This window comes from Dasypus novemcinctus, chromosome 16 (genome assembly GCF_030445035.2).
Source record: "Dasypus novemcinctus isolate mDasNov1 chromosome 16, mDasNov1.1.hap2, whole genome shotgun sequence".
Classification (NCBI taxonomy): domain Eukaryota; kingdom Metazoa; phylum Chordata; class Mammalia; order Cingulata; family Dasypodidae; genus Dasypus; species Dasypus novemcinctus.
Window position 1 is genome coordinate 62,687,025 of NC_080688.1, and position 27,259 is coordinate 62,714,283.

General features: G+C 50.4%; 1 protein-coding gene across 1 annotated transcript in view; it reads right to left on the reverse strand.

Annotated features, from left to right (window-relative positions):
* The window catches only part of LOXHD1 (lipoxygenase homology PLAT domains 1), a 190,250-nt gene that overhangs the window by 54,827 nt on the left and 108,164 nt on the right, over positions 1 to 27,259 (reverse strand). The window contains exons 18-28 of the mRNA XM_058277619.2: positions 26,244 to 26,404; positions 24,065 to 24,542; positions 23,484 to 23,638; positions 20,566 to 20,699; positions 16,393 to 16,559; positions 15,448 to 15,552; positions 11,220 to 11,348; positions 9,892 to 10,056; positions 6,584 to 6,765; positions 1,627 to 1,743; positions 743 to 905 (exon numbers count right to left, since the gene is read on the reverse strand). Of these exons, the coding sequence (XP_058133602.1) occupies positions 743 to 905; positions 1,627 to 1,743; positions 6,584 to 6,765; positions 9,892 to 10,056; positions 11,220 to 11,348; positions 15,448 to 15,552; positions 16,393 to 16,559; positions 20,566 to 20,699; positions 23,484 to 23,638; positions 24,065 to 24,542; positions 26,244 to 26,404 (1,956 nt within the window). The remainder of the gene's footprint in view (positions 1 to 742; positions 906 to 1,626; positions 1,744 to 6,583; positions 6,766 to 9,891; positions 10,057 to 11,219; positions 11,349 to 15,447; positions 15,553 to 16,392; positions 16,560 to 20,565; positions 20,700 to 23,483; positions 23,639 to 24,064; positions 24,543 to 26,243; positions 26,405 to 27,259) is intronic.

The window sequence follows — 27,259 nt, forward strand, 5'->3', positions numbered from 1 at the left end:
AAGAAAGGAGAAGAGAGGGCTGAGGGCAGAGCCTGGCTTGAGAAAGGAAAAGAGCCCTCAGTGGACAAGCCCAAGAGGTAGGAGGGGAACCGGAGAAATGGTGATGTCACCAGAAGCAAAGGAAGAGGAAAGGCAAGAAGTGGGTGGCAGGTTGATTCAAATCCTGCAGAAAGAAACCACGTAGATGAGGAATGGAAAAAAGTAACTATCACATACAGAAAGCAAACCCATGGCCTTGGCATTCTGACTCTGCCCCCAGCCACTGAGAACTAATACACAGCAGCTCCAATTATAGATTATGCCAGGCTGTTCCTGGTTGGTGCTCAGTTGGGACAGCTGCATCCAGCACAGGCAGGGAGGACAAAGTTGCACAGATGATTAGTCAAATAAACTAAGGGTAGGGAGAAAGCAAGGGCCAGGATGGTCCGGGCAAAGACGGCATGTGCGAGGCTGTCACCCCCATGCCTGGGGCTGAGCTTCAGGTCAGGAAAGGATGTGAGCACAGACCTTGACTGCGGCAGCCCAGACCCTGAAGAAGAGTTCTGCTATTCTGCAGCCACGTGGACTCAGGCAAGTTCTTTATCTGCTCTCGGCCTCGGTTGCCTCTCTGTGGACTGGAGATGAGACTAGAACCCACCTCCGCTGGCACGCGTAGCCTGCCCGGGGTGGGGGGGGGGGCTCTACGGGTAAGGGGCCCATAGCCGGAGATGCTGCCGATACTGAGGCAAGTGCCCACACTTACTGTCCAGAGGCTCCTCTACTTCCTTGTAGATTTGCCTTAAAGACCCATCTTTCATATATTTCTCAGTGAAAATGTCATAAGGGACCAGTTCTCGGATGGTCTTCTTGTCATCCTCGGAGGTGGCAAGCCATCGATCGCATGGGAACGTCAAGGTCTCTGAACCCTGAGGCGAAGAGGAAAGAGGAAAATGAGCGCTTCATATGGGAACTGCCAACGTAGCGACTCATCAGCCGTCAACACCCATCTGGACAAAGGACCAGCATCCTGGGACCCCACAAATACTGCAAAGGCCACAGGGGAGCCCCCCACTCTGGCCTTGCCCCAGTTCTTGCAGATCCAGTGCTATGGAAGGACTTTCGGAACCACATCCACTGGTTGGCTCTTGAAGGTTGGGGTTCCCAGAGTCACCTAAAAACAGGTATCTGAACCCCATTCTGGAGACTCAGAGGAGTTTTGTGTTTTTAAATTGCTCCCCAAGTAATTCATCTCCATGGTCATGATTGAGAGCTACCTCCTAGGTTTATAAATCCATGGCCTCAGAATGCTTTCCAAGTTGTTGGGGGTGGATTTCTTTCTGTGAGTTCCTTGTGAGTTGACCTGGGCAGCAGGGGCACCTGTGGTCCCTCACTGGTCCTACGGCCTTGGGAAGAGGAGCAGAGACGTGGCTGCCACGGCCCTCCTCCTTGACCTTGAACCAGGCTCTAAAGGCTCTGTCTGGGACCTGAACTAACCTCTCACTCTGAGTGAACCAGGTGGATTTTCCTCCAAGGATTTTATCTCTACTTATCAAAGGCTGAAATAGCCAGTGGGGCCTTACAGGGAATCTGCCTTGAGTCTCTTCTGGAACAGGGCAAAAGAAAATGCAAAGACAGTTAAAAACTCACATCTTTATCTGGGAGGAGCCTGCGGATGTCCACATGGGAGCAGTGCCAGCCAGGATTTATACCCGTGTTATCATGGCCAATCCGAATCTTTTCAACAATTTCTCCTACATCTTCTAACTTTGGAACATAGAGAAGGCACCAGACATTAGCTGATACGTGTAGGAAAGTTTTACTCCTCCTGCCTCTCCACGGCATCCACCCTTGAGTCTCTGTGCACTTCCAGGGGGCACCTTCTCTGAATACGTCTTCCCTGTTCAGCCAGGCTGGCCCCCACGCTCCTCTCCTGCTTGCCTTCCTGCCTAGTCTCCAGAGTGCATCCAATCCCACCCCACACTCCAGGGTGGAGCCCAGCCTGCAGCCTTCCACTATTACTGTGGTGGCAACTCATTCCCCGGTTGAGGTCTAAATTGGGTATCAAAAGATGAGTTCTGCCTATGCCCCTGTCCTGCCAGGTTGACCTTGTTCAAACCCACTGGTCCCTAAGGGTCCCCTCACTCCCCAGCAACTCCGTTTCTATTCTCCTTCAAGTTCCAGTCTCTTAAATATGACATTATCTCACCACAGGGCTTTTGCACATGCTCTCCGATGTCCCCTCCTCTCCTTTACCTAATCCAATGCCTGCTCAACCTCAGCTTTCAGATCTCAGCTGAAGGCTCACCTCCTCAGGGCTGCCCCTTGACCACCTTGAGGAGATCAAATCGCTTTAAGATGGGCTCACACAGCATGCTGTGGCTGCCCCTTGGAGCACTTCTCCCAGCTGTAAGCTTGCCTTTGTTTGTGTGATAACCTCTCCTCTACCAGGATGAGCCACAGGGGCAGACACCACCTTGGTGTTTCCTCACCACTGTACTGTGACCTAAGTACTGAAAGGATGAGTATTTCCTCAATGAAAAAATGGGTATGATAAAGCCAGCCAGATTATCTCACAATATGGTGGTGAACTCAAACACGATGGTACATGTGGATGTTCCAGTGAACCGAAAGCACACAGTCGTGCATGCCATAGGAGCTTCTAAACTTCAGGGGCTGCAAGCTCTTCTCTCTCCTGCCCGGAGCCAATAGGCACGGGTGCAGTGGGCGGGCTTAGTCAGGACTGATGGATCCTCTGACCCTTCAGGCCCCCTCTGTCAGAGCAGCGAGGTGGCATGACATGAGGCCAGGCTGCCTGTCCACCAGGCTGCCCTCCTATCCACTCCATGGCCCCATGAAACCTCCTGGGCCTCTCCCAGTAAACATGCACCCACTCTCTGAAATGACGTTGTGCATATCAATCTACACCCTGCCTCCTTGCGAAGGGCAGGGACAGGATGAGAAATATTAATAGATGGGCTAGTCAGGGCAAAGGGAAAGGAGGTTAGCGAAATACAGAAGCACCCAAAGGGCCTGGCCCCTGGTCAGCCCAGGCCATTCACGCCATGCCGTTGGGGGTTAGTAGAGGTGCTGCAGACTTGCATCTCCTGGCAGCCCTCTGCAGAGCTGGCCTCCTGATCCACCTCTTGGGCACTGCCAAGGAAGCCCAGGACTCAGCTCCTGGTGGGGTGGAGGGCATTCGGTGAGTGAATGGTGTTTGGTGACTAAGTCATGCGCCCCATGCGAAGCCTCCATAACTGCAGATGGAAGCAACCTCTGAATCAATCCCTGCTTCCTGCCTGCACACCCACCCACTGTGGCAGGAACACAAGGAGGGGTCCATCGGCACTGCACCCCCCACCCTTCCCAATCCCAGCCCTGACTCTGCCAACTACTAGCTGTGGGGTCCTAGGTAAGCCCCTTGGCCTCCAATTCCTCACCTCTAAAGTGGGGGTGGGAGGGTGGGAAGAATCATGTCTTATGTAGCTGAAGGCCAGGGCATGGATAGGGTAACCCCTTGAAGTCATGTCTATGTCCAAGATCTTAGACATCGTCCTAATGGTCAACTCTTCTCTGGTTCCATGTGAGTGGCGGAAGGCCACATTGCCCGAAGCTCTGCGTTACCAGCATGCCACAGAAGTTGCCCAGCAGCGCCTGCCCAATAACTCCCCACTGGCCAGCTCACCCACATTTCATCAGAGAAGTGAGTGTCCAGGTCCAAAATGGCCCTTTGGAGGGCTGGGGAGCCCCCGAGAGGCTTTCTGAATCAGTAAGAAAATATCAGTGATTTCAGGCTAGTGTTAGTGTCAAGGGCATTTTTAATGAAGCCGTATTCTTTCAGTGAGAGAAGCACATCAGCAAAATCCTTATCGCACAGCATCTCCTCTTGAGGACACCGAAGTGGCCAGCAAGACCAAGGAGTGCAGATTCACCTGCCTCTTCCTCTGTTCCGGGGCCTCTTTTCCCTCTTCCCTAGTGTACCCCTTTGAGGTGCAAGATGTATGAGCCTAGGGCGCCAATGGCACTTGATAACCTGAATCGCCTGGCCCTTTGGGGACTGCTGGCTATGGACGGGGGGCTGCAGGGATGGGCTCAGAGGAGTCAGACTAGGAGGCATCCTTGGGGTCTCCAGTGAGGCCAAAGAGATCAGCAAAGAATGCTCTGGAGCTGAACAGCTTGGGTTCAAATCCCAGCTCTGCCCTTCTTTAATTGACACCTCGAGGAAGACACGTAACTTTCTTCCTGTGCTGTTTCCTCATCTGTAAAATGGGTTAGCCCAGCTCTTAAAGTGTTAGGAGGATTAGGTGAGCTGATACCCATCAAGTGCTCAGAACAGGACTGGCACTTGGGAAGTGCCCGATAAATGTCAGCTCTTCCTGCCACTGCCCTGGCAGCACCTTTGTCTTAGGTTGAGGCCACAGAGAAGGGGGTGGCTCATTCATGAGTTAGCAGCGGAGCCAGGGCCAGAGCCCAGGGCTACGGATGTGCAGCCCAGTGTGCCACCTCTTTGCTGGAGCTCAACCAGCAAAGAGAAGCAGAGAGGCAGGTATAGAGAGAGGCAGACAGATGTGGGCAAGGAGACAAAGTTTTCCATTTGTTTCCAATCTCTCATACTTGCCCAAGACCCAGATAAATTTGAAAAGAAGAAAGGAAAAAAATAGCAAGAAATTACTTGCAAATTATAGCTGTCTATTAGTGGGGAGTTCGTTGATAAAACTCCCCAGAAATCATGCCGAGGTGCAATCACAACTCTCAGCCACTGACAGCATCGGGCTCTGATGACTCATGCGCCGAGACATCTTGGGTTGGTGAGATGTTAGCTTTGTGTGGATAAATGATTCACCCTTGAATTTTCCTTGTTAAAAGACTTAACGAAGGTGGCAGACCTGTCTTTAAGTGCTGCCACCTCTCAGAGGAGGTGTGGAGGGAGCAGAGGATCCCCTGGGACCAGACTGGTCCAGGAAGAAGGAAGGTGCTTGGGACTTATTTCCCTCCAGAAAAGAGGGAGCAGATCTCCAAGGGCCCTGGCGGCCTGGGGATTCCAGGTTCCCGAGGCTCCTGGCCCTTCTCCTTCAGGGCAGCCCTGCTCCTCACTTTAACTCCTGCTTCACCCCTCCCTCCACCCCAGTCACACCACTCTCCTCCTGCCTGGCTGTCCCCTTGCTGGGAGTGCCTTCCAGCCTGGTCCCTGCTTGTGCCCGCTCTCCTCCAGCCCCAGCGGGAAGCCCGCTGCCCCCACCCCCGGCACCCACAGCAGGCTCAGCAGGCCCCACCCTTTGCCCTCACTGTCTTTGCTGGCTTCCTGAAGGGTCTGTCTCCTGCCAGTCTGAGAGCTCACATTCTCAAGCTGTAGCAGTTTGATATGGTTATGAATTCCAAAAATAGATACTGGATTATGCTTGTAATCTGATCTCTACCTAGACATGATTAAGTTATGATTAGGGCACCCCACAAAGGGGTGGGGACTCAGAGATAAAAGGCATGGCAAAGAACAGCATTGAAGGTTTCTGATGGAGTTTTGCTGTTGGAGGAAAGGAAAAGGAAAGAGAAGCCAGCCCCAGGAAGAAAGGAAACTTGAACCCAGAGAAAAGCAAGTCCCAGGATTGTAGGAACCCAGGAAGTCTGAACCCTCGCTGATGTCAGCAGCCACCTTGCTCCAGAAAGACTTTGGTGAGGGAGGTAACTTATGCTTTATGGCGTGGTATCTGTAAGCTCCTACCCAAATAAATACCCTTTATAAAAACCAACCAATTTCTGGTATTTTGCATCAGCACCCCTTTGGCTGACTAATACACAAGCCCATCTTGAATTTGAGTCCCGTCTCTCCTTGTCCTGGCTGGGTGATTTTGGGTAAGATGCTATACTCTCCGGCCTCAGTTTCCCTATCTGTAAACAGGTGTAATTATAACACAGAGCCATTGCGAGGGCTAGATGAGTTCACCCAGTTATGCCAGTGCCTTGCTTTCCCACAGGGTAGTTATTGTGATGACTTCCTGATTCTCTCACTAGCTTTGCGGTGGAGATCCGGCGTTCCCAACTAGATGGTCAGCCCATCAAGGGCAGGGCTCCCCTTCTCTTGTCTCTCCCACCCAACCTAACATTCAAGTGGGCACACAGGGAAGCTTGGTGAGCATGCATCAAACTGGAGTGGATGGGATACCAAGGGGCAACATACATCCAAACAACAACCCCCAGGTCCAGAGCCGAAGGGGTATGTGGAGCATATGGGGTATTTTCTGGATCCTCTCCCCAGGCGATAGCTGGTGGTAGGGGTTCCTACCCATGCCCTACTTGTTTGTTCTTTCTGGCTGCACTGGGGATGCCTTTTTGGAAGAATGCCTCAAGTTCTCCAAAGCCCCCTCCATTCATTATGTCCTTTGATCCTGACCACTATCCTTGCAAGGCCAGGGATACCACGTCATTGCATGAACTGAGGCCCAGAGCGGGTTGATGAGTTGCTCATCTTCCTCAGTTAATCAGCAGCCCATCCAGGTGAAAGCACGTGTGTCCTACCACTGAATGCAGGGCTCCTTCTCCTGCCCCCTCCTCTGAGCTACCCCTAAACCTCAGTCCCGGCTCCCCCGTGCAGCCTGCTGAGCCCCGGTACCTCCATAATGAATCGAGAGGCCGACTTCCTCTCAAAGAACAGCTTCTGCTCCCTCTTGTTGGTGCACAGGTACTTCTGCTGGGTGCACACAGCATCGCAGCCGTAGATGACGATGAAGATGTTGGCGTCTGTCCCGGCAGCAAAGACATCGCTGGTGTAGAGTGTGATCTCGTAAGGGACAACTGGGGGTGGTGGCCCGAGGACAAAGTCAGAGGGGATGTGAGAGCAGAAAACAAATGCGGGTGAGGTCAAGCTCTTCACCAGCACCACCGCCCCAGGCCCTTCACCAGACAACTGCTGCCAGGGGCCGGGATCTTCACCTGGTTGCCTGGCAACTACAGGCATGTTCCAGGCACCTCCAGCTCTCCCAGAAAGCCCCTGTTAGTCACCTGTCCCCTCAGACAAGGGTCTCCTGCCTCCCACATCTCAGAGCTACTTCAGCTGATGGGTTGAAAGCATGGGCTCAGCTCTGATCTGACGACCTGTGTGACCTGGGCAAGTCGTCACGAGCCTCAGTTTCCCCATCTGTAAATGTCCTCAATGTGCTGCTTAGCTTTAAGCAGGGGCTGTGTATTTCAGGAGGCGACGTGCCATTGGATCAGCCAGTGTACAGCGGTAAGACTCCTTTCTCCAACCCCCACCCCTGCTCTCAGCCCCTCACTCCTTCTAAGCTGCCAGCCCTCCCCAGTGCCCCCGCATCACACCTGGCCCCTCGCTGTGTGGGATGCTGGGGGGTGGGCCCTGTGGATGCCCTGATTCATTTCCCTCCATTTAAAGATGTTCCCCCTAGAGGAGGGGAGATGAGGGGGTGAGGGATGTACAGGGCCACTAAAGGCCTTGGGAGCAAAATTGTTTCTACTGTTTCTATGTGTTTTTAAAAGAGGGGCTGACATGCCAGCGCTTTAGCGAGCAGCTTCCCAGAGGGCGGCTGCCAGCACCGGCAGGGACCAGCGTTTCTCAGCGTGTGGGCTGAGCACCCTTTGCTTCCGAAACTCTTGGGGTGCTGCCTACGAATACAGATGCCCTAACCCCTCCTCAGCTTCTCTGTGGGCCCAGAGATCTAAATATTGAATCGCATGTTACTCTGAAGCTTATGCCCAGTGGACTAACACAGCACATTGCTAAGCACAGACGCTAAACGAATTCAGTGGGTTTTCACCAGCATTTAAAAAAAATTTGTGAAATTGAACAGAATCAAATGGAAAATATTGTTGCACATCACACATAGTGAGAGTAAATATTTTCTTTGTGACGCTTATTTGCTGTAGTTGTATACGAATATGTATATTTACTCTGGGTCAAGGTAAAAAAAAAAAAATCCCAGACAATCAGTGATCTTGACTCCTAAAAGAGGTCACCATGAGAAGGCACCTTCTTGTAGGTGGCTCCAAGCTTCTCCAGAGGAGGAATTTTTTCATTTATTAGCTTTGTTCCTTTGCTGTAGGACAGAAGTACTTACAGGTATCATTCCCTGAGTACTTGCTACATCTCAGACTCCATGCTAAGCTCTCTACAGTCCTTATCTCAATTAACTCTCACAGCGACCCTATGGAGTAGACACTGTTAGAGCCTTATTTAACAGATGACAAAACTGAGGCTCAGAGAGGGGAAGTAAGGTGCCCAAAGTCACACAACTGGTCAGTGGTAGAAATTGAACTTGACAACCAGCTTGTCTGCTCCCAAAGCCTGTGCCTGACCACATCACAGGAAGTGGCGCCATGTTGGTGGCCACCAGCCCCACCATGGCCCGAACAGGTCCTTAATTGGCCGGTGCGCCTCCACTGAGGGGAAACACAGCCGGACCCCACCAAGCCTCAAGGAATAACTGAGGCACTGCCTCTGTGGTGTGCAGTTCCTTCCTCTGAGTCCTCTTGAATCTTCCCTGTTCTGGAAGAGAGAAGCTGGCAACAGAACTTCGCCGTCCTTCCTAATTTATCCACCTCTACGTGGTCCCTCCATGAACAGCTCAGCTTGTTCTGAATCCGACAGCCTTGAGATCTGTCAAATCTAGGCCCCAAGTTTCTTTCTGGGCCCCTGGATTCCCACCACTCCTGGGACTGCGGCTTCCTGTTTCTGGTAGTTCCCTGACTTCAGCCCCAGAGACATTCCTGGTCAAGGAAGTCTGTTCCGAGCGGCAGACCCTCTCCTGTCTGTGTTCCCCTTGGGAGACCCGCGCCTTTATGCCGGCTCCACGGCTCTTCAGCCTGAAACGTCAAGTCTTCCCTGCACATTTGTTGGGCAGATGTCTGTCTAGGACAGAGGGCGAGTGGGTCTGCTTTCCTATCAGGCTGGAGCTGAATAGATTCATGTTCCAGCCATAAAAAGTCTTCTGTTTTTGTTTTTGTTTTTTTTTTGGAACAGAGGGAAGGCCTGTCTTGGGAGATGAAGGGAGAAACAGATCAATGAATCAGGTGTGCTGAGGAATTTTTCCATTTTGATCTCTCCACCTCTCACTTCCCTCTCTTTCCTCCTCCCTCACAGAGTTCTTTTGTTCTCACAGGTCCCGCCCAGTCCTGCTGCCAGCCCTGTGTATGTCTGTTGGGTCAGTGTGTCTGTCCTAGCCTAAGGGGGTCCCTGGGGGCTTGTTTGTATATGCTGGTCAGGGACTTTACTAGAGGGAAATGTCGCTTTGTTTCAAGCTCTGGTCCAGAAAATATTTTGATGATCTAATCATTCCCAGTCTAATTGCTTTAGGCAAAAAAAAAAAAAAAAGTGCATCATGGAGTCATATGTTTGAGTTGTTTGGTGAGAAATCTTTTGGTACAGTTAATTATTTAGTGAATTTGGTTTATTTCAGTTTGATTTCCAGTACCTAGTACATACCTACATGTTTATAAATATTTCTCACATAATTTCTGATGATGAGGGAAGGTAAGTGTCAAAATCTTCACCAAATTGTTTCCTCTGGCCGGTAAGAAAAATTATATTTCCCTTATTTTCAGCTTCCTCTTGTCCCCCTCAGTGAGAAGAAAAACTTAGGCCTGATTGCAGATGTTTGAATGACTGGAGTAGAGGCTGGTGATGGGGCTGACAGTGACCTGTTCTAGTTGGTCAGACCCTGCCTCCTGCTTCTTTAGCTCTTACAACTGTCCTGCCTTATTATCTCTTTTGCAGATGAGGAGACTAAGCCCAGGGGGGGCCAGGTTCTCGTGGAGTTGGGAATAAACCCCAGGTTTCTGCCCCCCTGCCCACCGCCTCCACAGGGCCCAGGGAATTAGGGGAAAGACCGAGAAGCCCAAATCCCCAAACATATTGTTATTTAGCCTCGAGGCCGTGCTGCTGGAGGACGGGGGTCTGGCGGCTCCTACATGGCGTGTACAGCCTCGTCTGAAGCTCTGCGTGGAAGAGATCCCTGACGATGGTCCCGTCGTCTTCATTCCTGGCCAGCCAGCGGCCGCAGGGAAACGTCATGCACTTTCCAAGAGACGGGGCGTCCACCTCCACCCAGTCCACGAACCAGCCAGGGGCCTTGCCTGGCGGGAGGGGAGACACACGGAGGCCCCTGGGGACTTCCGCAGGGATGGGTCCCTGGGGGTGACTTCAGGACCGATGATGCACTTCCCTAGGGGGGGCTGACCCTTGAACCCTTAACGTGCCCACCTTCAGCTTACAGCACCGTTAAAACCATTCCTCTAGGCCCAGTTCACACTCCAGGCACCCAGGCTCATAAGCACCGTCAACAATCAAACAAGAACAACTCCTCTTCAAACGGGCACCTGCCTGCAGCTGGATTGTGCTCTGGGCTGTTGTCAGTAAGAGTAGCAAGAGTGAAGGAGTGGGGGAAATGACAGGAGGACAGAGGGAGCCTGAGGCGGTGGGAAGCAAGGGCGACATCCAGGGAGGTGGGACCCCAAAAAGGGGGTTCAGGGAAGCCAAGGAAAACCCGTGTTCACAAGGACTTCCTATTTCACCCGATGAAAGGGACACCACTCACAGCTCCCTGGCCAGGGCTTGTGATGGATGGAGGGAAGGGAAAAGTGGAGGAGGTGAGGGTCCTCCCTGGGAAAACGTATGCTCAGGTTTAAGAGAAGGAAATGGAAGGCAGACAGAGCATCCTGTGCCCCCCGTCCCAGGTGCTAGGACAAGGACGCCGCCCTTAGGCTTCAAAGGGGGTGGTTTCAGGAATAAGAAAACAAGCCTGCTGTACTCAGAGGGAACAAGCTTTTGCACATCCTTTGTCTGGCCACAGTGAGTGGGTCCCAGGAAGGCCCAGCTAGAGCAGTGGTTCTCAACATAGTCTGCAGACCAGGCCCAAGCAGCATCCCTTGGGACTTGTGAGGAATGCAAATCCTTGGGCCCCACCCCAGCCTACTGAACCAAGAGACTGGGGGCGCCAGCAAGCCCCCAGGGATTCGGATGCATGCTCAAGGGTGAGAACCCCTGAGCTAGATGAGGGATTCTCAAAGCTGGCTGCACAATAAAATAACTGAGGAAGGGGGTGGGCTTTCAAAGGCACCAGCGCCCAGGCCCCACCTTGGACCTGTCAGGCCAGAATCTCTGCAGGCAGCCAGGGCTCCACTGGGCTGAGCAAAATGTAGTTTTCCCGTCCCTCACCCTGCCCCCCCCTGCCTCCAGGCGACCCCCTCCTCCCCCCCCAACCTGCCTGAGGGTCTTGCATTCCTAGCAGGGGACAGACCTGTGTTGTCATGGCCAATCCTGACCTTCCACAGGTCTCCCAGGTCCAGCGTCTCCACCGTGAAGATTTCGATGCTGTCCCTCTCAAACTTGTCACTGTTGGTCTTGGAGGACTTCAGGAGGGTCATTCCTGCCGATCAAATGGCCGGAGCATGACCGGCTGGGCCTGGGGCCTTACAAACCTCACCTGGCCTGCCCCTTAGGGCTGTGGCCCACCCACAGTTCTGAGCTTCCATCACTTCTAGACTGCAGTGACCGGCCACTAGGCGCCTTGGCTCATTTGGCATTTCGTGTGTCTCCTTTTATTGAGCTTTACAATAATCCTTTGAGGAATGTCTTTTTATTTCCAGCTTCCATCTAAAGAAGGGAGACACCACGGGGTTAAGTGACTTATCCAAGATTATCCAGGAGAAAGTGGTGTCTACTCTCCACATCCCTCACATCACTCCGTGGAAGGGAGCTGGTGACAAAGTCACCTTCCCCACGCTCCCTGGGGAGACAGTAGCCCCCTGTGGGTGTGGGGCTTGTGGGGATTCTCTGGGGATTCTCCTCGGAAGACAGGAGGAGGCTTGGCTTCGAAAGTTGCCCACCACCCATCCTGCAAATGGTAATCCATCCTGGGCTCTGGCCGTGGGGTCAGCCTGAAATTTGAGGAGCTCTCATCACCATGTCCTCCCACTGCAGCACACATGTTTCCTCTAAATCCTCACCCTCCTCATATTTTTAAATCCCAGCTTGGGCAGGCAGTCTTCTCATACTCAAAAGACTCATAAGACACAGAGAGACCCAGGTTTTTGTTCAATCCCTGCTTCTACCACTTAACCATCCAGGTGACCTTGAGCAAATCACTTAAGGTCTCTGAGACTTAGTTTCCTCAAATGTAAAAATGGGTGATTTCAGTACCTTCCCCATAGGATGATGAGAGGATTTAATAAGATGAAGACAGCTGAGTGCTTAACATGTACCTAACAATCTGGAAAAAGACCTTGACCAAAAGGAGGAAATATTAAATACAAATGAGTTTTTATGGCTAAGAGACTTCAAAGTGAGTCAGGAGGTCTTTCCAGAGGCCATGCTTATGCACATCTCAGGAGGATCTTACTGACTGCCACAGTAAAGAGTGCCTCCAACAGCAGGGCTCTAGATACATCTAGACACTGTAAGCCGGGCAGACCACCTCAGGAATTCGGCACCCTGTCTGTGGTCCTTACTTTGGAATTTATGCTCCCCAGTGTAACAGAATTAGACTCATTTATAGTTTCCCTACTCAAGGCACTTCTGCCCCTTTTATTTGCACCTATAATTAGCACTATACTTGATAATATATCCCAGAGACTTAAATCTTTGGTCTGTCCATGTGCCAGTTGAGCCCTGAATCTCAGCTGAGTTGAACACCTACTCTCCAGTTCACTGGACTCACCCAGGACAACTAACAAGGAGATGATGATGGATAACACCCATCCCAAGGAACAGAGTGTCTGCAACCGCAAGCAAGATAGTTTCATCCATCTGCCCCATGGGATCTGTGGCAGTTTGAGATTATTTATGAATCTCCAAAGAGAGATTATATTTGTAAATTAATCTATTCTGCTGGATATGATACCCTTTGAATGAATTATATTCAGCTGACATGTCTTGAGTAAATTACCTATAAAGATTTGGGCTATGATTCAACCATGTCAATAGGCTGTAACTCAGGGTTGAGTCCCTGTCCCCCTGGTGGACTGATATAAATGGAGACCTACATAAGAAGACACACAGGAAGACAGAGAGAGAGCTCCATAGACATGGCAGAGGAGAGAACTTTGATCCTGCAGCTCCAGGAAGAGAAATGAATCATTCACCTGATAGTTTGCAGCTAAGCCCAGAAAGAAAAAAACTATATGCCAGCCTGTAGCTGGGAGAGAGGAAGCCTGAACCCTTGCAGAGATCACCCACCATCTTGCTTCAACATGTGACGACTGACTTTGGTGAGAAAGCAACCTTAACTTGGACTCTTTAGGGCCTTGTAACTGTAAGCTTTTATCCCAAATAAATACCCTTTATAAAAGCCAACTAATTTCTGGTTCTTTGAAACAGCACCCCTTTAGCTGACTAATATAGGATCTAAGCCCCTCTCAATTAGAAACAGAGTGGGCATCACCATCCCCAAATCCTCAAGATTGGAGAATGCCACAGTGGACTAAAGGAGACTTATTATTCTATTATAGACTTATTATTCTAGCAGGAGAACAACTTGTATCATTGATAGAAAGGAGATGTCCTGAGTGGTGCTGCAGGGACAATTGCCGGACATTGTATGTCCTCCCATGGCCCACTGGATAGAACGTGGGAGAGCGTGGGCTATGGTGTGGACCACAGGCCATGGGGTGCAGCGATGCCCAGAGATGTACTCACCAGATGCAATGGATGTGTCATGATGATGGGGGAGAGTGTTACTGTGGGGGGAGTGGTGGGGTGGGGGCAGTGGGGGTGAATGGGGACCTCATATTTTTTGAATGTAATATTTTTTAAAAAATAAATAAATAAAATAAAATAAAAAATAAAGATACCAAAAAAAAAAAAAAAAAAAAAAAGAAAGAAAAAAGAAAGGCAGTAGCCACAAGAGGTTCTGAGGGGAGGAAGAGGGAAGAATAGGAATAACATGGGGCATTTTTGGGACATTGTAATTGTCCCTGCATGACATTGCAATGATGGATATAGGCCATTATACATTTTGTCATAACCTATAAAATTGTGTGGGGCAGAGCGTGAACTGTAATGTAAACTATAGTACACAGTTAGTACCAATACTTCAACATGTGTTCATCAATTGTAACAAATGTACCACACTAATGAAAGCTGTTAATATGGAAAAGTGTGGGAGGGGGAGGGAGTGGGGCATATGGGAATCCCCTATATTTTTTATGCAACATTTATGTAATCTAAAGCTTCTTTAAAAATTAAAAAAAAAAAAAAGATGTTCCTACCATATAGAAAGCCCTCAGCAAATCAAAGCAGTTGTTAGGGCCCATCAATACCATTGATACGGTTCAATATCTATGGCAATCAATAGTTATTTATAAGTTATGATGACCTAATTCTTTCATAATGTCAAAACTGCCTTACCTAGCCTTTAAATAATAATACTATTAATCATCAGTTTGTCCCAAATATTTTATATATTGAAGTTCTTTAAAGCTACAACTCTTATGAGGTACTTACTAATTTCATCCTTATTTTACAGATGACGGAACTATGCCAGAGTGGTTAAGCAACTTGTCCAAGGTCAGCAAAGCAACTTGTCCAAGGTCACACAGCTAACAAATGGTGGAGCCAAACTTTGAACCGATCAGTCAGGCTCCAGAGGCAAAACTCTCTACAACCACATCACTGAATTAGATATATGCACCCTGAGGGCAGGAGATTAGGACCATTTTTTAACAGTGCTTGGCCCAGGGCTCTGGACCCATTGGGTTTTGAGTAAACACATGATGACTGAGGGAATGGCTCCTCTCTGAACTCAGACCGAGTGGTTGGACAGGTGGCCCAACTGGAAGGCTGACTCCAATGCTAAGACGCCCTCTCCATGTACCTGGGCAGAGGCTCCAGAACGACTCCCAGATTCCCAGAGCACCTCTTACTGAGAGGACCACGGGCTGCATCTCGTCAGGGGTTGGGAGGATCCAGCATTTCTTAGGGTGCCATTGGGGGTGGGGTTAGGTCTAGAGGTCCCTCCGCATTAGAACAGGAAGGAGGAGGCGAGAAGACACAGGAGAGACCACTTCCTGTGAGTGTTGGGGGCCCCTTTGTTCCAGTGTGGAAAGGCAAACACAGTGACACCTCCAGGAAGAGCACAGGAAATGGTAAGAGCTTCCAGAAAGCTGACCACTGAATTGGGAGTACCATTGCCTAAGGAAGAGGAAGCTGAAGGAAAGACGAGTCATGTGGCTTCCACACATTTCTAGGGTGGTAGAGGCAGCAAAGAGGATGGGAGGGAGAGCAAGGGGCTGGGCTGCAGTGGGACTGACTTAGTAAGATTTAGGAAGAATTACAAAAAAAAAAAAACATACGACCCAGGTAAAATCATCTCACATGGAGATTTTTAGGAAAAAATGAAGTGTCTTTCTTGGACAGGGATAGTTGCATGTAATCTGACAAGAGAAAAGGGCCAGAATTTCCTTGGAAACTATTGTGGGTCTTCCAGGCTCCCTGGGCAGGAATGTGGGTGAAGCTGGGCCCTTTCTTACCAGTGTCGTCTTGAGTGCCAAAGAGTGTGATGAAGACGTTGGCATCCGTGCCTGCATTCTTCTTGTCCCCAGTCTTTATGGTCACTGAGAATGTGGTTGATTTATCTGCCAGGAGAGAAGTGTGGAGATGTAAATGGCAGCTTGCTCCTCCCATGAAGGGAGGAGAGAGGAGAGCCACCTCCTCCAGAAGGGCTTCCTTGATTCAGCCCACCTGCCCACCTGGCTCCATCACTCTAGTGCTTGTCCTGCCTTTTCAATCCTGCATCTGTGAACCCTGCAGTTAGTAATGAGTATTTTCTATGTTCATCTTGACCATTTTTATGAATATCATTACTTGCAATGTGTTGTTCTGCAGTCATCTTTAGTCTGGAAACTTCCTGAGGGCAGAGATGAGGCCTTCTCTGCCTTCTGCTCACACAGAAAGCCCTCAGATCAATAGAGTTGATAGGTTGGCTAAGAGGCTCATTGACCAGGAGCCCGGTCTGACTCTTCCAGGCTGGGAGATGGTTCAGAGATATGAGTTCCAAGGAAGGGGGCTGTACTGAGGGAAACTGTACTGAGAGCCTGTCATGTGCCTGGAGGGGAGAACGCAAGACTGAATCAGAAAAAGCTACGGCCTTTTTATCCAATCCTTTTCTGTATCCTGTCTTATCCCATCCCATCCATCCCATCCATCCATCCTATCCATCCCATCCCATCCATCCCATTCCATCCCTGACCACAACTCTATGCTATGCCTTGTACTTTATTCCCAGCCTTATGCTAGACCCGTTGAGTACATCCCAGTTCACCACCCCATCCCTCTCCATGGAAGAATGAGAAAAATGAAGAGATTGGCAGAGGTGCAAGTGCCAGTTCCCAAAGGGGAGGAGAGGAAGGGCCTCTGGTGCCTTTGAGGAGTGAGGAAGGATGCTGGAGGGAAGAAATCAGCTAGCTCTAGGAAACCTTTCTGCTCCAGGGCCAGGTTGTCCAGGGGGTTGTCGCCTCCTCCCCCACCCTCCTCGTCTTCACTCTGTGGGAACACGTAGGACTCGTCCACTGGCAAGAGCTCCCTGGACAGCTGGCCGTCATCCTCCTCCACCGCCAGCCAGCGCTGGCATGGAAAATAGTACCTGTAGGTGGGGGAAGGGGGGAGGGGAAGATTGAGATGTTCCTGGGAACATCTCATAGAAGAACAGTCATGGGTCGAGAAATGTGAGGCTCCCTGTGGGACCCCCACTGCACAGCTCTCCCACCCTACCCAGCTGGGGGAATCCTCCCATTAGTCACCTGCCTGGGGTAGAGAACAAAAGTGGGGACACTGTTTCCATACACTCCATTGACAATGCCTGTGTAACAGTGCCTGGTACACAGCAAACCCTCAACCAGGGTCACATTGGATGGCAGTGTCTAGAAGGAGAGGAGCTTATGGGTACTGTTCCAACCCTTTCTGATATAATCTATTAGCCAGCACTAGTAGGTGCTCAATACCTAATTAATGAATTCATGGATGTATATGTAATTACCCAAATATGATTTCAGAAGGTGAAAGAGTATGGCTAAGGAGCTGGCACAGCAGATAATGGGGCTGCTAGGAAGAGTAGGGAGGTGAGTTTCCAAGTCACATTCCTCAGCATAGAAGCAGGGCTCAGCACCCTGAGGCACGGAGGCGGGAAGGGAGGCAGGACCAGGGATGAGAGGTGGAAGCAGCAGAGTGTGGCAATTAAGGACCCTGCCTCTGGAGCCAGACTGTCTGGATTTGAACTCTGGCTTTGCCATTTATAGTTGTGTGAAATTTCTATACCTCTCTGTGCCCACAGTCCTCATTGCCAACATGTTGGAAGAGCCACACCAGAGGCCACCTCGGTCTGTGGGCCCAGAGGGGACAGGGAGGGGACAACTTTAGATCTATGGCCACAGATTTAAAGGGCAAGAGAAGTGCCATTAGGACAATATAAATTAAACTGCAATTAAATTCGTGTTTAAGTGAGAAATGTATACTGTTTCTATAGCCTTTAAATGTATGGATGTGAAGGTTAAAATTTTATTCAGTAAAATAGCTTATGAGTAATAGATTTTAGTTTTAAATTATGGCTGATCAAGGGAGAGAGAAATAAAGAAAGGGGTGGAATCAGGGTGGAATGAGAGTGTGGGAAGATAGACAAGGACAGGGAGAGAGACATGTAAAGAGCCAGGAAGACATTTCCAGGGAGAGAGGAAAAGGTCAGAAAGACAGAAAAAGTGACAAGCCCTCCCACGTCCACAGAGAGATGATGCACACAGAGAATCAGATGTGGCTTTTAAGGAGAGAGGTCTCCCTTCCCTCTGAGATACCCACACAGAGACCGCCCAGCCCCTCGGCACACTCATGCCTGCAGCACTGATGGGTAGATTTCCTCTTGGCAACTGCTGGGGCACAGGGCATCAGAGCAGAGCCGGGACTGACCTGAGTGCTGGGCTTCTAGCTTAAGAATGCATGACAGGGAACCATAGGGAGGGTACCTAGGAGAGGGGCAGCAAATGGACGGCTTTCCAGTGTCTGCTGGGTTCAAGGATCAGCAAGGAATGAGCAAGTGGAAGACTGGGAGAGAGATAGGGTGGGAGCAAGGGGTAGACCACGGAGGGCCAGGCAGGTGAATAGAAGGGCCGTGGCTCTGTCTCTGAGTGGAAGTGCAGAGTGGCGTGGCCTTGACTGCTGGACTGCTGTAGACAGTTGGAGCCACGAGACCAGCCAGGAGGCTCCGATCAGGGTGTGCTGGGGAAGATGAGAGAAGAACCAAGGACCGGTGTGGGCTGAGAGGCATGCAGGCAGGACTCCAGGTTGCCAAGTTCTCAGGGATGCTGTTGACTTAGTCAAGGGTGGCTGATGGGCGAAGCCAGAGGTCATGAATCTTTTTGGCTGCGGTGGTCTTATTGCTGAAATAATAAAGGGCATCAAGTGCCCGGAAGGCCCCAGACACTGTTGAGCAAGGAAGTATTTCTCTGTGAGACAGAGAGAGGATTGCCTTTTCTGATTTTATTTCTTGTGAACTTCCGTAATTGTGTGTCTACCTTCTGAGCAGACTTTGCCGATTATAGCTAATGACTCGAAGGTTGTTGAAATCAGCTCATTACAGGCTCCTTACTCCAGCTTCATTACCAAAGGGAACACAGACATGTGAATGAGCAACCAAAAAAGAAAGGATGGGAAGAGGTGGGAAGCAGGGAAGGGAGGAGTAGAGGAACAAGGGAAAAGAGGAAAGGAGAGGATTGAGAGAGGAGTCATGAGGCGATTCTATTCACGAGAGTGAGAAAAATATAAAATACCTGGGGATAAACCTAATAAGAATGTGCAGCAGCTATGTACAGGAAATTGTAAAACATCATGAGAAGCATAAAGGAACACTTGGATAAATGGAAAGGTGTCCCTGGGTGGTTCGACTTAGTGTTCTAAATAGGAAATTCTCCCATAGGCCTTTAATGGCATAACAATCAAAATTCCAATTGGGATACTTTTTCAAATCATTTAAGATCTTGACTTGAAAAAGGTAAGACAAGCTAACATTTTAAGGAATAATGAAAGAGGATAAGAACCAACAGACATTTAAATAGACTAGAAAGCTAAAATAATTTAATAATTGTTGTGTGTGTCGGGGGTGGCCAGAAATGCCAAATCAATGGAATAGAATAACTGACCCTGACCAAGCTGCAAGGAAAGCCAAGGATAAGGATGTTCACAGTTTGTCCCTATCCTTTCATTTCTGCAGCACCTGATGTAAGTTTTCAAACTGAAATTCCTTAGATTCTCAGAACTTCTTGAGGAGTAAGCTGGGCTGGCGTCATTCTGCCCATTTAACAGAAGAGGAAAAGAAAGGCCATAAAGGCAGAGTAGCTTGTCCAGGTGGAGCTGGGGAGTTTCTGGCATTGGATGGACTCTAGGCCAAAATCCTGGTTCCCGGCCATGAGCTTCTCCCACGCCATTATGCACAGTCACAATGACCTCATAGAAAACCATGTCCTCGGGCTCTGTGAGCTGTGCCTCAGTGGCCCTCTATGAAGCACTCTCCTGGGCTGGAGGGACATGATGGGATAGGAGATGGGGTGAGCCCTTGATGGCAGTTCTGACGTTCTGAGGCATTTCACCCCATCCCTGCACAGAGAGGAGGCCAACAAGAGGGCTTGCACCAAGAAACACCAGGAGGCGGCATTTGGAAACTATTTTTTCAGCCAGCACATACCACCAGTCACAGCAGCGCCCTTGCAGCCCCATAGCCACTCAAGATCTTGCTTGCTTTCCTCTCTGCCTCCCTCTGCCCATTCCATACTACAGTAGAGGACCTTGAGAAGCAGTGGGGCCCAATGATGGAAACACACCAGCTTGAATTCATGATCCTGCCTCCAGCGTGCATTAACTCAGGGGCTGGAGCTTCACTTCTTTGGGGCTTGTGTTTTCACCTGTCAAGATAAAACCCCCTTCCCAGCCTAGCTCACGTAGTGGCTTGAGTTCTAGAGCAGGGGTTGGTGACCTAAGGCCCACAGGCCTAACCCAGCCTCCCTTCTGGAGTTGCACATCCTATAAGCTAAGAATGGTTTTCACATCTCATAATGGTTAGAAAAAACCTAGAGAAGAAAAAATAAAAACATAAAAATAAAGAATACTATTTTGTGATGTGTGAAAATTACTACATGAAATTCAAATTTCAGTATCCACAAATAAAGTTTTATTGGAGCTTGGTCCTGCCTAGTCATTTAGGGATTGCCTATGGCTGCTTTCATGCTTCAATGGCAGTTGAGTGTTTGTGACAGAGACCACGTGCTCTCAAAGTCTGAGATGTTTGCTATCTGGCCTTTACAGAACAAGTTTGCTTCTCCCTGGCCTCCAGTGTCAAAACCACGTGGTGGAAGTGGCTTTGCACATGACGTGGAGACTGAAGGTCTGGCAGGGAGAAGGAATCTGAGACTCTGCCCTGGTAAGGAGCTGGACTGGGCATTCTACCTCTGTCACCTGTCCACTGCCGACAGACGGGGCAGGGAGGGAAGGAGGAAGGCGTGCCCCCCCCCCCCCCCCCGCCAGCCTCTCGGCCCCGCCTCTCAGTGACATGCAGTCCCCTCTCTCCAGGGCTGGCCCACCGGCCTCCCGCCCTTCCAGGCCCCACTCACGTGACCTCGTGCGTCAGGTCCACGACGTCTATCCTGTCCAGGAACCAGCCCGGCCTGTTGCCTGAGTTGTCGTGGCGAATCCGAACCTTGGTCAGGGGTCCCAGGTCAATGGCGTGGATGGTGAAGGTGTCTGTCTGTGAAGGGCCAGGGTCACACTCAGGGGTGGAAGCCCACTCCCTTCCCATCTCCCCATCAGCTCCACCTGCCCAAGGACCCAGGGGCCGCCCGTGAAACCCAAGTATAGGGGGTGGGGTGGGGTGGGGTGGAAAATGCAGCTGATCGGTCTGCAGTTTGGTTTATACCTTGTACTTCCTGCCTGACGGGGATGCTCTGACACTCTCATTGTGTCCAGGAAGGTGGAGGGAGGGTGGGAGGTGATGGTGAGGTCAGCTGAATGCACCCCACTGTGTGTGTGTGTGTTGGGGGACAGAGGCCAAGGGCTGTGGGTGCCCATGAGTGTGTGATCTCCTTCAGTCACAAATTCTTTTTTTTTAAATTTCTCTCCCTTCCCCTGCCCCATCTGCTCTCTGTGTCCTTTTGTTACATGTTCTTCTGTGTCTGCTTGCATTCTTGTCAGGAGGCACCAGGAATCTGTGTTTCTTTTTATTGTATCATCGTGCTGCATCAGCTCTCCGTGTGTGTGACACCACTCCTGGGCAGGCTGCACTTTTTTTGCATGGGGCGGCTCTCCTGACAGGGTGCAATCCTTGTGCATGGGGCTCCCCTACACAGGGGACACCCCTGTGTGGCACGGCACTCCTTGCGTGCATCAGCACTGTGCGTGGGCCAGCTCACCACACGAGTCAGGAGGCCCTGGGTTTGAACCCTGGACCTCCCATATGGTAGGCAGATGCTCTATCAGTTGAGCCAAATCCACTTCCCCACAACTCCTTCTTAAGTTCCTACTATGTGCCAGCCCCATGCGAAGCCCAAGCGATTTACAGGAACAGAAGCCATGCACTTGCTCACCACCCAGGTGGGAAGACAATGTGGGTGGCTCAAGGTGCCAGAGGAAGCAGGCGGTTCCAGGACCCAATAAGGGCATGGCATCTTGGCTATAACTTTAACCCTTTGTTTTGAAAAAGATTTCAAACCTATTGAAAATCTGCAGGAATAGTACAATGATCTCTTGTATATGCTTCATCTAGACCAGGAGTGCTTAACCAGGGTCCACACACCACCAAGAGGTCTGTGGAAAGATTTCAGGGGGTCTGTGAGCTTGAATTGAAAATTCAAAGAAACATTATTCTAGTGGGGATGGGTTGGTGTGGGTGTGATATATTTATTAAATAATACTCAATGTAGTATGGACTTCGTATGATTTTTATTTTGACGTAGCATGTTCTGAGTGCAGTGGATGACTGCCTGCAAAAAAGTTGATAAGGATGGCGGAGATGGTTCTATGATGCCTTGCGAAACCTCGAATTTCTAAATGTTTGCCGAAAATGATCATTTTTGAACAGATGTTGGACCGTGTTAGCTTATCAGCTATTGAAATTATGGGAAAGTTGTAAAATGTAATTTTGAATGATCCTAAAATTTAATTTAAAGACATGCCAATGTTGAGTGTCATAAAACTATCTGCAGCTACATTCTGAGAAGGGGCCCATGGTTTTCACCAGACTGGCAAAGGGGTCCATGAAACAAAAAAGGTTAAGAACCCCTGACCTAGATGTTCCACTTATTTGCAGCATCTGCTTTTTATCTCTCAGAATATAGATCTCTCTCTCTCTCCCTTGCCCTTTCATGTTTTCTGAATCATCTGAAAGTAAGTGATGTATACTATGATCTTTTATTCCCTTAAATACTTCAGTATGGATTTCCTAAGAACTAGGACATTCTTTTACATAAACACAGTACAATTACCCAAATCAGGAAACTTAACATTGGCACAATATTTGCATCTAATATATAGTCCATATTCTAATTTCACCAATTGTCCCAATTATGTCCTCTATAGCATTTTTCCCCCCAATCCAGATCACAATGGCTATAATTTTTAAAGAAAAGTACCAAAAACACAGAAATAAATCCTGAACCTCATGTCATGGGAGGGAGTGTTGGAAGAAAAAGCAGGGGGCCCTGAAATAAATCAAGCAATGAGCCCAGAAGTATTTTAAGGGCTTGGTTACTTTTTCTTTCTCTGTGTTGATGGCTTTGCAATGGGTGCAGGAATTGGAAGGATGAAACAGGTGACAGTCTTCTAGCCAGGAGGATATTGTAAAATCTTAAAGGACAACGATCTCAGTTCTATATTTCATGCTTGTCCCACTGCACCTGGAAGGGTGAGGCACATCCATTTCTTCCAATACTAAAAAGCCTTCCATGGGTCCCACTGCCTCAGATAAAAAGCAGGCTTCTCAGCCAGTCATTCATGCCCCCATTCCATCCCCACCCCTACCCCTGCACTGACCTGCTCATCTGAGCTTTCCAGAAGCAGTGCCACTAGGGCTCAGCCCTGACCACAGCTGAGCTGGAAGACTGGTAATCCCTCAAGCGGGCCTCCCACATTTCCACCTCCACACCTTGCTCAAGCTGTCCTGTCATCTGAGAAACACCCTTCGCCATAGCCTGCATGCGTCTGCGCTATACTCATTGCTCCTCCCCACTGCATTTTCCCCAAGGCACCATTGTTCAGTCAATGCATGCTCCTTGGACCCCTGCTCCACCCACCTGGCACCTGAGCATCTGCTCCCTGAGCCTGTTACCTGGGTTGTTCCTATGGCCTTGCCAGCCTGTGGGCTCCACAGGTAGTACTGGACCTCTACCTGTATTTCCTTCATAGCCCCCACCACAAAGAGCAGATGCTTTCAGAGTAGGTGCTCAGGTAGAACCTAGTGTGCTGGCTCAGGCTGTGGGAATGTTGGAGGACACCACGGCCCACACCAACCCCGGGAGCCAGACAGCCCTCACTCTACCTGGCCCTGCTCGAACTTGTTGGACTTGTCCGACTTCTTCAGGGGCCGCTCGCCCGTGTCCCCGTACTCCTCGCCGTAGATGGTCAGGTACACATTGGCGTCCGTGCCGGCCTTGGGCACGTTTCCTGTGATTACCTGGACCTCGTAGGTGACGGCTGGGGACACAGAAAGGGGCATTAAGGACACCAGGGTTAGGCTGCGGCTCATGCATCAGCTCCAGCCAGGTGCGGGGAGCAGGAAGGGTCTATGGCCACGGCTACCCCAACCTGGGCTGACCCTGCCCTCCGTCCGCCCTAGCTAACACGCTCCTTCACCAAGAAGCCAGAGGGATCCTCCCCAGCCGCCTTATGTTCCTCACCTTTAATTATATCAAAATTCTACCTAGGCTCCTCCTCAAGTCCGGGATTCAAACTGAGAGCCTCAGGAGGAAGTCAGCGCTCAGCCCCAAGAGGAATTATTAACAGTGGACTTTCAGGCACAGGCCAGGGGAGCTATCTGGAAACCACGACGGCGGGCGCTCTGCGGCCTCCGGGTGCCGGCGGCGCGGCGAGGCCCCCACCCGGGCCCCTCCTCAGGCTTACGCTCCGGCTCCGGCCGGCCGGCGGGCACCAGCTCCACGACCAGCTCGTTGTCCTCCTTGCCCCGGGCCAGCCAGCGGTGGGCCTCGAACTTGTACTCCTCCATCACCGCCTGCATGCCGGGCCCAAACTCCTCCTCCTCCTCCTCCTCCTCCTCCTCCGTCTCCTCCTCCTCCTCCTCCTCAGAGGACTCCTCAGACGACGACTCCTCCTCCTCGTCGCCCTCGTCCTCCTCGTCGCTGCCCTTCTTCCTCTTCTTCTTCTTCCTCTGCAGCTTGGCCTTCAGCCGCTCTTTCTTCAGCAGCTGCTTCAGCCTGTCCTTCTCCTTCTTCCTCCGGGCCTCCTCCTCAGGCGTGAGGTCCTCCTCCCGCACCACCAGGTGCCGCAGCCACACCGTGTCCACGAACCAGCTGGGCCCGAAGCCCTCGCCCGTGTGCCCCAGCCGGATCTTGAAGATCTCGCCCACGTCCGCCGCCTCCAGCTGTGCAAAGCGCGGGTCAGTGCTGGGCAGGGCCTGGCACCTCCCCGCCCCCCTGCCCTGTGGGCGCAGGCCCTGGGGTGGGCGTCACAGGCCCAGAGGCTGGCGCCTCCCTCTCTCCACCAGGACTCCTTAGCTGGGCCTCATCCTCCACCAAACCAGTTCCTTCCAAATCTCTGTGAGAGTCCAGCTGGTCTCGCTACGCTCCTCTCCCTCTCACACTCTCTTGCTCTCATACGTACACACACGCTCTTTTCCACGCACAGCACTCATTCCCTCTGCCACACCTTTGCTCACGCAGTCCCCTTGTCCAGGCTGCTCTCCTCTACCCCTAACTAAAAGCTGAGGCATTCGGATTTCTGTGCTTTATTATTTTCTAGAACTTTAGGCCTTGCTAAGTTCTTTCTCCAGAATTTTTCAGCACTGAACAGATATAACTTGTGTAATCAGCAAAAAAAAAAGGTGTAAGTTTTCAAAATAAAAAATCTCACTCTGTTAAATGTAACATTCTATGTGATCTATTTAATAAAAAATTTTTAAAAACCCAAAAATTAAGTTCTTGGCAAAAAAAAAAAAATACCCTGCTCCTAGAGGCCTCCCCATGGTCCCCACCAGCACGCCCCTCAGCCTGCTGTCTCCCCCTCCCCTGGGAGTTCCAGGAAGGTCCAGAGCTTAGCCCCAGCCCTGGCCAGTCTTGAGTGCCCTCTTTGTACATGTAAGTGGGTCTTCTCTACTCCCTCCACTGTGGGTGCCCTAAAGGCAGGGACTTTGGGCCCAGCCCAAGGATGGTTCAAAGGCAGCATTGATGGATTTAGCTAATCTTCAAAGGATCAGGTCCTCAGCTTCGAATGGTGATGCCGCTCTTCCCTGAGCCCGCTGCTCTTCCCTGAGCCCCCCACTCTGGGGAAGGACAGTGTGGGGCAGGGTCTGGACCTGCAGAAACTGGGGCGGGCTAGCCTGGCTCCTTGCGGGTGGGCCCTTCTCAGGGCTGCCCAGTGCTGGTGCGCCCTGGTCTGGCGGGTTGACTCTTCCCAAAACCTGGTCCCACCAGGGCTCCCTTTTGAGTGCCAGGGCAAACGGAGGCCAGGGCTGCCCCACATTGTGAGTGTCCCAAGTTAGACTCCAAACCTAGACAAGAACTCAGATATTCTGACCTGTTCATGAATCCACAGCTCCCAGACTTGGTAGTAACTTAGTATTGCTGGTAGAGCTTTTAAAAGCATAGCCTGAAAAAATACCCCAGAGATTCTCATCTAAGGGATGGGGATCAGGCAGTACCATTTACTTAAAAGCTCCCAAGGTGATTCTAAAGTGAGTCCATGGGTTAGATCAACTGATCTAGTCTAATCCCTTCATTTTCAGGCCAAAAACAGGTCCAGAGAGAGGGGGTTACCGCCGAAGTTCACAAGGTAGGACTTGGCTGAAAAGCCAAGTCTTTTCACCCCCACTTCAAAGTTCTCTTCACTCTACCTTATGTCAGTCCCAGGGCACCCCCAGGGTGCCGAGGGAATCTTTGTTCAACTTGTGCTCAAGGCAGCAGCCTGGGAGAGGAAGCAGTTCCCACCAGGCTGGAGGGAGGCAGCCCTACTCCTGAGTGAGTGTTGGCCAAGGAAATAAGAACACCCAGGGGATCCCCAGTGTCTACTGGTCCCCGCTAGCTAGGGCTGGCTCCATTGGCACCCTCACTGCCTTACCCCCACACACCTGGAACGTGTCCTTGGATGCCCGATCAAAAATTTTCGAGCGGCTGGAGAGGAAGAGCACCTCTGTCTTGCCTTCTGTGCCATAGATCTGCATGTAGACTTGGGAGGTGGTACCTGCACCACCCACGTCCCCTGTCCAAACCTCAACCTCATAGTGGACCACTGGGAAAGAAATGGAACATTTATTGGTATTAAAAACTATGATATTAACAAAACAAGCATTCCCCAAGCCTGTACCATATGCCTGGTGCCTCACAGACATTCTTTCATTTCATCCTCCCATTTATGCCAGGGATAGGTATAATCATTCCCATTTTGCAGGTGGATAAACTGAAGCTTAGAGGAATTGAGTAGGTGGTGGAAAAAGCAAACCCAAGCAATCAGTCTCCAAAGCCCAGCCATCCACTGCACTGCATGTGTCCTCAGGTACCAGGAATGAGAAGTAGTCAGTACATGAGCTGACACTCTCTGCTCTGTGCCGGGCCATGGGCAGACCCCATGGGGTAGAAAGAAGTAAAGTCTCTTTGTTTCTTTTCCTTATTTTCAACAAAGGACAAGTGGTGGGAATTAGGGTGTCCAATTATATACATGCACCTTTCAGATGATACCAACAGATACACCAACACAGAGTTATTTATGTATCAAAGTCATAGTTCATCAAGCTGTTAGAGGGTGGAAATGTGCTGTATCACCACAGATGGCACTACCCAATGGAGAGCAAAATGTTTTCCAGAAGAACTATAGAACCACATTTTTTCAAAATGATTATCACAAGACTTGTCCTCTCAGCAATACTATAAGACAATGCCATCATATTTTTCAAACAAAGACTTATTTTCAACAAGATGAAGCCTCTCCCCATTACCATGGCAGTGTGAGAAATTTCCTCACATTGGGCGCTGAAAACAAGAGGACTGAGAGCCTGAAGGGGTTGAACTAGAGACAGTAGGTTCAGCTGCGAGAGAAGGTGGGCTGGTGTATGGACAACAGAGGGATTCCCTGAAAACTGGCATTCTC